This window comes from Oncorhynchus nerka, linkage group LG19, assembly GCF_034236695.1.
Source record: "Oncorhynchus nerka isolate Pitt River linkage group LG19, Oner_Uvic_2.0, whole genome shotgun sequence".
NCBI lineage: Eukaryota > Metazoa > Chordata > Actinopteri > Salmoniformes > Salmonidae > Oncorhynchus > Oncorhynchus nerka.
This window is the reverse complement of record NC_088414.1, coordinates 28531603-28544135: the sequence shown is the minus strand read 5'-3', so window position 1 is coordinate 28544135 and position 12533 is coordinate 28531603. Positions and strand designations below refer to the sequence as shown.

At 39.6% G+C, this 12533-nt stretch overlaps 1 protein-coding gene across 2 annotated transcripts in view; it reads right to left on the bottom strand.

The window, feature by feature from the left end:
• LOC115101305 (transmembrane protein 164-like) overlaps positions 1–7352 on the bottom strand; it is a 44055-nt gene extending 36703 nt beyond the window's left edge. The window contains exon 1 of one of the 2 annotated variants that reach the window (XM_029620682.2): positions 6117–7352. In XM_029620682.2, the coding sequence (XP_029476542.1) occupies positions 6117–6479 (363 nt within the window). In that variant the 5' untranslated portion in view covers positions 6480–7352. The remainder of the gene's footprint in view (positions 1–6116) is intronic. The other variant, XM_029620681.2, reaches the window with a different exon arrangement.
• Between the last annotated feature and the right edge of the window lie 5181 nt (positions 7353–12533).

The following is a 12533-nucleotide window of genomic DNA, read 5'->3' as shown; positions in this document are numbered from 1 at the left end:
CAGCACACCACTTTGGGAAGAGGGGGATACTAATGCACAACATTACAACAGATGAGCCCCTACCTCCTCAACACCCCCTGTGTTGAGTGCTCTCCAAATGTCAGCTCAGTAGACACACTCACAGCCCACACCTCATGTTCAGACTGAGGCTGAGTGAACAACAAACCCCTCATTGTGTACTAGGTGGGCATTACATTTACATTTAAGTCATTTAGCAGACGCTCTTATCCAGAGCGACTTACAAATTGGGCAGCTAGTCAAGATACATTCCCCCTACCTGCCAGCGTTTCTTCTCCTTTCCTTCACCATGTGTTTCTATCTAGTCCCCTCCTCGCCATCAGGACTCCCTTAATTGAAGCTACAACATGATAACTCAAGGAACAGGGAGAGGCTAGTGAATTGGTTTCCCATGTCAGATTATGCATGCAGCTTTCACTGGTTACGGAATGTTTCATCCTATAAAAATACATTACTTTGACTTCAATTTCCCCCATCACTAATGCATTCATAAGTGATACAATCTTTCTGGATGCCACTGCAAGTAAAGGCGGATTCCGTTGTAAACTACATAGGTATTTCCATAGCCACATGAAAGATGTTCCTGAAATCAGTGCACAATAAGATGTAGAGTAAAAACACAAGGTAGAAAGTTAACATATTGGACACGATGGTAAACCTATGCAGAACGGTTTTACAGAGAGGCAGATAACATGCTTACTTAAGTTTATTTAAGTGATAATGCCCGAGAAGCCGGTGTTTGGAGGATATATTGGCATGGGCCGGCTTCTGCGGCATTATCACTTGTGTACAACTGGTTCCTAACATATTCAAATAATGTTTGACAGATTTCCATTAAAAACTTTAATTAAATTTAGTCATACGATTTCATCCTTCCACAAGATATAGTCCCGACACAAATCTAGGGTTTCTACCCAAGCCGGCTGGTCGTTCATTCTATTGGTCCGGTTGCCAGAGACGCAACCCAGTCGTTCAGTCTTTTTGTTCTGTATCTATGGACGCGAACCAGTCGTTCGTTCTAAATGTTCCATTGCCATACTGGCTGGCAACGTTCTTATCCCGTGCTTGCTAGCTAGCCAACTACGGCTAATTTACAGTCACATCAAAAAGTGAAGGCAAAACAACAACGAACTAGCTGCATTTGCAAAAGCTGTTTTCTAGTGACATTTATTTGGATACAACCATAACAATGAGCTAATGAAGCGCGATTTCGCCTAGCATAGAAAATGTGCTCATTCGTCAGGACACTTGATCAGAGGAGCTAGCCAACAACACAGCTAAGACAATCATTTCAAACTGAATCTGGAAAGACTAAACTACAGTAGTTGCACCTCATCATGCACATTTTTTAAAATGACATTTCATTGTATATATTCATAAATTGATGCCAGCTGATTCATTCATGATTTCGACTGACTGAGAAACACTGCCTGCCTGTCTGGTCCCGACTCATTCATTACTATGGGACAGCTGGAGATCGAATTTGAATATTGAAACAATGTTCCAAATGTCAGAGACCAACTAAGGCTTACACAAATCTCCGCTATTGAAAACGAAATGTTAGTCTAAAAGAAATATGAGATCATGTCTGGATGCTTTTTATAGTAGAGATCAAGTTTATAAATTGCCTGGCTGGGCTGATGAGACAGTGGATTGCGCAGTCAGATGGAACAGAGTAAATAGGCATTTTAACATCATAGATTTAGCCGGTGGTAATTTGTGGAATAGACACCGGCTGGAATACGGTTTTCACCAATCAGCATTCAGGATTAGAACCATCCATTGTGTAAATAGTGCATAATGTGCTGGAACAGAGAGAGACAATCTTTGTATACGGACCGATTCATCGGAATGGCCGATTTCGAGTTTTCATAGTCGGTAATCTGTATTATTGGACACCGATTTGCCGATTTTTTTTACACCTTTATTTAACTAGGCAAGTCAGTTAAGAACACATTCTTATTTTCAATGTCGGCCTAGGAACGGTGGGTTAACTGCCTTGCTCAGGGGCAGAACGACAGGTTTTTACCTTGTCAGCTCGGGGATTCGTTTTTGCAACCTTCCGGTTACTAGTCCAACGCTCTAACCACCTGCCTTACATTGCACTCCACGAGGAGCCTACGTGGCAGGCTGACTACCTGTTACGCGAGGGCAGCAAGAAGCCAAGGTAAGTTGCTAGCTAGCATTAAACTTATCTTATAAAAAACAATCAATCTTAACAATCACTAGTTAAACTAGTAATATCAACCACCATGTGTAGTTATCTAGCATGTCCTGCGTTGCATATAATCGATGCGGTGCCTGTTCATTTCTCATCGAATCACAGCCTACTTTGAGAAACAGGTGACGATTTAACAAGCGCATTTTTAAAATGTATTTGATTTATTTCACCATTATTTAACCAGGTAGGCAAGTTGAGAACAAGTTCTCATTTACAATTGCGACCTGGCCAAGATAAAGCAAAGCAGTTCGACACATACAACGACAGAGTTACACATGGAGTAAAACAAACATACAGTCAATAATACAGTATAAACAAGTCTATATACGATGTGAGCAAATGAGGTGAGATAAGGGAGGAAAAGGCAAAAAAAGGCCATGGTGGCAAAGTAAATACAATATAGCAAGTAAAACACTGGAATGGTAGATTTGCAATGGAAGAATGTGCAAAGTAGAAATAAAAATAATGGGGTGCAAAGGAGCAAAAATAAATTAATTAATTAAATACAGTAGGGAAAGAGGTAGTTGTTTGGGCTAAATTATAGGTGGGCTATGTACAGGTGCAGTAATCTGTGAGCTGCTCTGACAGTTGGTGCTTAAAGCTAGTGAGGGAGATAAGTGTTTCCAGTTTCAGAGATTTTTGTAGTTCATTCCAGTCATTGGCAGCAGAGAACTGGAAGGAGAGGCGGCCAAAGAAAGAATTGGTTTTGGGGGTGACTAGAGAGATATACCTGCTGGAGCGTGTGCTACAGGTGGGAGATGCTATGGTGACCAGCGAGCTGAGATAAGGGGGGACTGAACCAGGCGAGGCAATCATTTGAGAAACCAAGGCTGTCGAGTCTGCCGATGAGGATGTGGTGATTGACAGAGTCGAAAGCCTTGGCCAGATCAATGAATACGGCTGCACAGTAATGTTTCTTATCGATGGCGGTTAAGATATCGTTTAGGACCAGGAGCGTGGCTGAGGTGCACCCATGACCAGCTCTGAAACCAGATTGCATAGTGGAGAAGGTATGGTGAGATTCGAAATGGTCGGTAATCTGTTTGTTGACTTGGCTTTCGAAGACCTTAGAAAAGGCATGGTAGGATAGATATTTGAGGGAAAAAAAGCACTGTCGTTGCACCAATGTGTACCTAACCATAAACATCAATGCCTTTCTTTAAAATCAATACACAAGTATATATTTTTGAACCTGCATATTTAGCTAATATTGCCTGCTAACATGAATTTATTTTAACTAGGGAAATTGTCACTTCTCTTGCGTTCCGTGCAAGCAGTCACGGTATATGCAGCAGTTTGGGCCGCCTGGCTCATTCTGAACTGTGTGAAGTCCATTTATTCCTAACAAAGGCAGTAATTAATTTGCCAGAATTTTACATAATTATGACATAACATTGAAGGTTGTGCAATGTAACAGCAATATTTAGACTTAGGGATGCCACCTGTTAGATAAAATATGGAACGGTTCCGTATTTCACTGTAAGAATAAAAGTTTTGTTTTCGAAATGATAGTTTCCGGATTCAACCATATTAATGACCAAAGGCTTGTATTTCTGTGTGTTATTATGTTATAATTAAGTCTATGATTTGATATTTGATAGAACAGTCTGACTGAGCGATGGTAGGCAGAGGGCTCGTAAGCATTCTTTCAAACAGTACTTTCGTGCGTTTGCCAGCAGCTCTTCGCAATTCTTCAAGCATTGAGCTGTTTATGACTTCAAGCCTATCAACTCCCGAGATTAGGCTGGTGTAACCGATGTGAAATGGCTAGCTAGTTTCAAACGTCACTTGCTCTGAGACTTGGAGTGGTTGTTCCCCTTGCTCTGCATGGGTAACGTTGCTTCGAAGGTGGCTGTTGTCGATGTGTTCCTGGTTCGAGCGAGGAGAGGGACGGAAGCTATACTGTTACACTGGCAATATTAAAGTGCCTATAAGAACATCCAATAGTCAAAGGTATATGAAATACAAATCGTATAGAGATAAATAGTCCTATAATTCCTATAATAACTACAACCTAAAACTTCTTACCTGGGAATATTGAAGACTCATGTTAAAAGGAACCACCAGCTTTCATATGTTCTCATGTTCTGAGCAAGGAACTTAAACGTTAGCTTTTTTACATGACACATATTGCACTTTTACGTTCTTCGCCAACACTTTGTTTTGCATTATTTAAACCAAATTGAACATGTTTCATTATTTATTTGAGGCTAAATTGATATTATTGATGTATTATATTAATTTAAAATAAAAGTGTTCATTCAGTATTGTTGTAATTGTCATTATTACAAATAAATAAAATAAAAAAATTGGCCGATTAATCGGTATAGGCTTTTTTTTTTGGGTCCTCCAATAATCGGTATCGGTGTTGAAAAATCATAGTCGGTTGACCTCTAGTGTGGATCAGAAAACCAGTCAGTATCTGGTTATGGGTATATGCATAATTTGCCTGATGCAGCTTGACACATCCTTTGCATAGAGTTGATCAGGCTGTTGATTGTGGCCGGTGTATCGTTGTCCCACTCCTCTTCACTGGCTGTGCAAAGTTGCTAGATATTGGCGGAAACTGGAACATGCGGTTGTACACGTCTAGGACATTTTCAACTTCCAGGAAGTGTTTACAGATCCTTGAGACATGGCACCATCTATCATCATGCTGAAACATGAGGTGATTGAAGCAGATGAATAGTACAACAATGGGCCTCAGGATCTCGTTACAGTATCTCTGTGCATTCAAATTGCCATCGATAAAATGTAATTGTGTTAGTTGTCTGTACCTTATGACTACCCATACCATAACCCCAACATGGGGCACTCACATCAGCAAGCCACTCGCCCAGACAACGCCATACATGTGGTCTGTGGTTGCGAGGCCAGTTGGATGTACTGCCAAATTCTCTAAATGACGTTGGAGGTTGCTTATGGTAGAGTAATGAACATTCAATTATCTGGCAACAGCTCTGGTGGAAATCCTGCTGTCAGCATGCAAATTGCACACTCCCTCAAAACTTGAGACATCTGTGGCATTGTGTTGTGTGACAATATTGCACATTTTAGAGTTGCCTGTTATTTCCCCAGCACAAGATGCCCCTGTGTAATAATCATGCTATTTAATCAGAATCTTGATATTCCATACCTGTCAAGTGGATGGATTATCTTGGCAAAGGAGAAATACTCACTAACAGGGATGAAAACAAATTTGTGCACAAAATTTTACCGAAATAAGCTTGCTGTGTTTGTATCTAAAATGTCTAGGATTTTTTAATTCAGCTCATAAAACATGCGACCAACACTTTACATGTTGTGCTTATATTTTTGTTCAGTGTACATTGACTAGGTCTACTCTACACAGAAATGCTCAATGCACATTCAACACTAAAACAATTAGTAGGCCCATCTCAAATTCACACTTCAAATTTGAGATATGAGTCCCCAAAAGACAAAAGTAACTTTAACGGGCAATCAACAGTTGAAACCATAGCCAAGTCCCGGTTTCCGTAAAAAAACTGAGGGTTGGCGCTGGAGAATTGTAACCACTCAAATGTAAAGACAGCGCTATGGATGGACTGACCATCCATGATATCAAAACTATAGTTTTAACCATGTTTGGAGGCTATAGTGGTTGTTTACAAACATTGGAGAAAAACATTGGTCAAGTTTTGCTTCTGATGGGTTCTGATGGGTTACAACATTTATTCTTAGCTCGAGTCATTTAGAAGTTACATTCTTCAAGAATCAAATGGGTACATATCATTCATGTATACATGCAACAGCAGATTGCCCCTTTAAAAGTACGTTTAAATCCTGTGTGAATAACACCATGTATGTTTGCAAAAAGTGGTCGTTGCTAGTATTCCCAGCCTTGTAGCAATCTTACCTGCAACATGGTCACAACATGACAAGGATTCAGTAGGTATATCACTGTCTTTTTGGCGAATTTGAATCCAACCTCAACTCCAAACGTCATACACAAAGCAACCAGCAACAGGTTCTTGCCCAAACTGTCCTCTTTTATGCTTGGACCATCTTTCGTTATCTCGTTGAGTTCTTTAGAAATGTTGATTTTCCTCAGTGCGACGACAACTTCCACGATGGAAATCAGAACCATGACAAAACTCTCGCCGAGACGTTGTTGGGGTGCAAGAAAGGCGGCACATTCTGGGCCCCCGTTGCCTTCAAACTTCGGGTCCACGCCGCCATACAACCAGTCTAAAAGGCTGTAAATGTTATATCTAGACATATTCCTCTTCTCGTTTTGGAAAAGGTAAGAACAGGACGGACATAAAAGATAGTACACTGACTTCTTGTTGAAACATGAACTGCAGTATTTCACCCTGGCAGTGATCTCTATAAAGAACGCAGAAATGTACACCACAGCTGCCACCGCCTCCTATTCTTGACAAGTAGACGTAGTACTAGTAGAAATTCAGCTAGCTAGACTGCGTGGACTGTAACTCGGAGGCCGCCAGTGCGAGACCAAATTGCAGTGTGGGAGTAGCTAGTTAACTATAGCTGCTTCTCAATCATATGGAAACTTGGTCATTCATATTAAAGCTATGGTTGTACCCCTGTGTACAAACAAGTAACCACGTGATTAGCTACCGACATGTCGACCAAGTCACCTATTTGCAGTGGCATTTTAGGCGTTTAGCTATTCATTAGTTGCAAGAAATTAAGTTAGCTAGCTGGCAGCAGCATCCAAAGATATGGCTACGAGTAAGATAAATAGTAGCAAATGCAACAGTCCAGCTGTAGTTCTTATGTTGCTCTATCTCATCAAGAGAGGTCATCGTTGGTCCCCAGTTGCACTATTCAATCCAACCATTTATCACAAGCCAGCAGAATCGCGAAGATTTAACATCGTTCGATCAAGCACGAGACTGTGAAGGTAGCTTACTAACTGGTTACATTACAACTGATATACGAGTCCACGTGCGTTGTAACATACGGTTCTTGCTGCCTATATCGCCGTTTTCTTTCAGATATGTTTGCATTAAAGAACATAGCATAGCTTTCTTCACCAAACCAGTTTAGCTCTATCCATCAAGTTTCTTCTAACCCATTTAAAATTTCGTCTCCACACACTAGGAACATTACTTTCTAGGGGATAGTTGCGTTTAAACCCCGCCTTTTTCAGTTAACCCCTGACTACTAGACCCCCTTTGTATTCAGATGTCTATACATTTACAATCTGCTGTATCTGATATGTGTAAAAAATAAATTTAAAAAACATAACATTCATTGACAATAACAAGTGTCCTTCTATATTTATGGAACAGCTTGCCCTGTCACGTAAGAGCGGTAAACACCATTGAGGTTTTAAAATGTAGTTTGAGATGGAAACCAATCTATTAAGCCGTGCAAATCAAATCTATCATTATTATTTCAGTCAACAATAAGTGACATTTTAATGGACCTGTGCTGGGTGTATCCATAGGGTGTAACTCTCGCAGTATCTCATTAATATAAGTGCAGGCTCGCCCTCTAGTGGTTTTTCATCACAGCTGAAGAAGTGACCCCAGGAAATTTGATTAGGGGTACATATCAGCACATACAGAACAATTAGCCAGATATTTTACTGAATGTATACATGTGAAGCATCCGGTTGGCGTTTCCACTCACTACCAAAATTGTGATGAGAGGAAGCCCAGTGACCGGCAGTGGAGAAGATGGAACGATGTGGATTTGGGCCGATATTCTGCCAATTGTATCACTGATGAAACATTTGATCTCCATCTAATTTTCTGTTTCCAAAACTAGAATCTAAAACAAACAGAGTGGACTGCGTTGTGTAGACGTTACCCTTTGCCAACGTAACATAATAATGTTTTTGGACGAATTGTGCAAGGGCGAATTGAGTTATTGCACACGCGCATTTAACAGAGTAGCGTTCCAAACGGAAATATGCAAATAAAGGCTAGAACGCGCCAATATGATCTCACTAGCTCGTGCTTGGCTCTGCCCGCCTCCTTGCTTGTTCTGCCCGCTATGATTAATTTGCTCCCATTGGAAACGACAGACTTCTGGTCTGTTTTGGGTTAACGTTAGTTATACAAATATTTGACATCAGTCTATGTTACCTATTGATCTCGCCAGTTTGTAGTCCTAAAACCCGGAAACGAGTAACGTCTAGTTCGTTCACCCATCCCTATGGGAAAATAATAGGATTTTGGAATAAACTTCGAAAATAAGGTCTGAGGTTAACACAGGTTTAGGAGATCTTATACGTTTTGTTCTATGATACAACAGCAGTCGGTTAACATGACCTTTATGAATTATGAAGCCTTTATGTGCATTTTAAAATAAAAGTAATTTTAAAATAATCACCAAAGATATGTTAGCTGATAAAGAGTCTCATTGAATAAAACATACGTTCTCGTATGCCTGTGTTTACGACAGACCTTCATTTGGGCGTTTATACAAAAACCCTACAAAAAGGCCATTAATTTCTTCCATAGGCTTTGTTTGTCCAACGAACCGAGACGGAGTTCCTACAAAAAGATAACGTTACTATTTCTCTCTATACCCCATGCCTGCACTCCCCACCCAGAAGCTATGTGCTTTCCCACCTGCCCGTATAGAGAACCTACAGGAGATGGTTAATTCATACAATTGATTTGTAGGGCTCATGAAGCAATGGCAGTGTATTTTTCTGAGAAGAATATATTTTTTTGCACAGAACCTGTATAATATGTGCTGACTGTAACAATGGAGGCTCCTCAGAGGAGGACCATCCTCAGTGAATTTCATAAAAATAAAAATGTTAAGACATTAAACAAGTTATCATTTTTAGATACAACTATACTAAATATAACCAAATAATTGACTATTAATAAATAAATAACACCATTTTGCAATGAAGGTCTACAGTAGTCTCAACAGCACTCTGTAGGGCAGCACCACGGGTACATTGACTTCAATACAAAACCTAGGAAGCTCATGGTTCTCATCCCCGTCCATAAACGTACACAGTAATTATGACAAATTTAGGAGGACATCCTCCAACCTATCAGATCTCTTGCAGCATGAATTTACATGTTGTCCACCCAATCAAAAGATCAGAGAATAAATCCAGTACTGAAAGCATAAGCTACAGCTAGCTAGCACTGCAGTACATAACATGTGGTGAGTAGTTACCTCAAAAAGAGAGAAAGACAATAGTCTAACAGGTTTGAACAAATTAATTTCTTCCAAAATTATGGAGAAGTAAGAGCAGTTTCACTTACTTAGCTAGCAAATGCAGCTAGCTAGTTTAGTCTACTCAAACACTGCTCAAACAGGGGGGTGCTACGTTAGCTAGCTGGCTATGACTATCCAAACAACTCTTCCAAGTCAAGGTAAGCTTTTGGTTTTACTAATTTATTGCCACCGGGTCCCGCCGGTGTAAGTGCTGAACTGCTTACTGACTGTACGCTGTAATGTTACTGTATGATTGTAGCGGGTTTACCAACGCGTTAGTTCTATTAGCTATGTTGACTATGACATTTCTTTAGCTAATATGGTAACAACAGTTTGGCTTGGAACAGCTGATGTGTTGTGCATTGAAGTCCACAAGCGAAGGGAAAAGGTGAGAGAGGGGGAGTGCATAGATGCGAGAAGGAATACAAAGTGGCTGCTATGAAAGTGAACTGTATTTACAGTGATCAGGGATGTATTCATTCTGCCGATTCTGTTGAAAAACTTTTCTTAAACATAAGCAAACGGAACAAAATGGGGATAAACATACCTGAATTTGTCCAATAAAAACTCTTGTTTGAAACTGTTGGACTAATGATTACACCCTATATAAGCTAGATGCAGGCAAGAGTGTGCAAGGCGGTATTGGATGTGTCACTGTCTGTTCATGTGTCACTGTCTGTCACCTCAACATTTTCTCTCGACCTGTGTGCACCTACATTGTAAACTTTCATTCATAGGCTAGGTTGTAGCAACTTCATGATGGGTGTAGGGAAAATTTGAGTATCATGTATGTAGTAGCCTAAACCTATCGCTGTTACATTGAACTGGGTGAATGGAATATGAATGACAGTTATCCAATATGCTGTAATAGAAATAAGGCCATGCCCATTAACAAAAAAAAATAGTCCTCCCTCATCCTAAACGGCACTGACTGCTACTGGACTGTAAAATTGCTAGGATTAGAGATTGCAATCAAGACGTAAAGGTAAATGTGCAACCCTTTCTTGACTTAAACTGCCTATGGTTTGGATTTGTTTTGTCTGATCTAATACTGTCTCCATAAACATCAAAGACAATGTACATACAGACAGAAAAAAGCCCCACCCACCCTCTGGGGGTGGGCGGTAGTGATGAGCAGTTACTTCCTGTACTTTGGGCTTCAAAACACTAAAACGTTTCCCCTCTATGGATGTTGGTGTTAGTATGATTCACCAAAATGTTTATGCAAATAAAAAACTTCTAATGGAGTGCACAGCGAAAATATTGACATTCAGATTTCCTGAAAAGATTATGAGATCACTCCAGCACTAAGAGCTGAACTGCGCCCACACCCACCACACTCTGTTTTAATAGTTTTTATGTCAACTAATAGTTTTTTTATGGAGATAATCCATACTTGGGAATATCAAGCCATATCAAAGGCATAAACGCTGGTAATAAGTTAATGTTAGGATATCCTTTCCATCAATACTGTCTCTACATCAACCATCACGGTCAGTTCTATGGCTCTCTGGCAAATGTGTTATGAGCCTGTCATCATGTGGTCATGTTTTCATGTCTACATAAATGACATGGATTCTGCCTGTTCATGCCCTCTGTTCCTGTATGCGGATGATTCTGCCCTCTTGGTTTCACATAAGAATAAGGAGACAGTTGAAAAGACCCTAAGCAGCAAACTGACTAAAGTCAGTGAGTGGTTATCCGACAACAAACTGTCTCTGCATTTAGGCAAGACAGAATGTATCCTGTTTAGTTCCAAACACAAAGTAAGAAACTTTTCCAACTTCTAGGTCAAGTGTATTGGTGAACGAAAAATGCTCTGTTACATACTTGGATGTGAACTGGACCAACACAACAGGTGAACTCATGGCTCTGAAAGACATTGGGAAGGTTAACTCCAGGACAACGTTCCTGGCAAGGGTTGCCAAGTTCCTGGATACAGAGACTATGAGGACCCTGGAAACATCTGATACAGTGCCACTATGAATATGCTTGTATCTCATGGTTCAGTGGTATAACAAAAAATATGAAGTACAAACTTCAAACGGCACAAATCAAACTAATGAGAATTATACTCAAGCTCTTCCCTAGGACGCACATTGGTCCTAACCATTTCAGGGAACTTAAGAAATGGTTTATGGACAAAATGCTATAGAACTGCACAGGCTTAAAGGAATGTATAATTGTTTTCAATTAACATTACATGGTCATTTATTTTACGGTTTCCTCCCTATTGATGAGATGTACTTGGTTTTCATGTTATAATCTTATGTATATTTTGTTTTCATTTATTTTCATGAGGACCACAATGGAAATACATTTTTAAAACTTTTTTGTGTCATCCTCAATGATTTTAATGGCATTGTACTGTATCCACGTGTGGTTGTTTTGTGTTATAAAATGGTCAAATAAATCACACAAAAAAATGTCATCACAGAACACAACACCTGTAATGTTTCAAGAATAAGTCATAACAAAGTTAATAATTCTCTGAAACTTTGAGAAATAGGTTAATGACAATAACCTTTTTTGTTTTGTGATCGTTCTGAAAGTCAAAATTTATTGACATTTTAATATGAAATGAATTCATGAAAGAAAGTGGTCCTTTCTTTTTTCCCTAAGATCTTTTGCAAAGAAATGTGAGGTGACTAGGTGAAAAATCTGTTGATGTGCCCTTGAGCAAGGCATTTAACCCTAATTGCTCTTGTTAAGTCGCTCTGAATAAAAGCGTCTACTACATGACTAAAATGTACATGTCAAGATGTAATAAAGTAATTCACATAGCCTTCATCATATGACCAAATCCTCTTTTCATTTTTAACATGGCTCTGATACCGTAGTTGTAATAGAGGTCAGAAAACAAAAGGAAAACTTTCGCTAGCATGATCCATTGTCTGTTGTATGCTGTTCATATGGAATAAAAAGACACAAGATCATTTTGAAAAAGCACTAAAATCAGAAGTCATAATACACAATCCGTAGAAGATGTCAAATTAAATACTGTTCTCTTATCTTGACAGAAATATTAATTCTGCTAATGTTTGAAAGAAAATGTAGTTATTATACTATATGCGTAAGAGTGTGTCAACGAGCTGTAAGAATTGGCTGTAGGGAC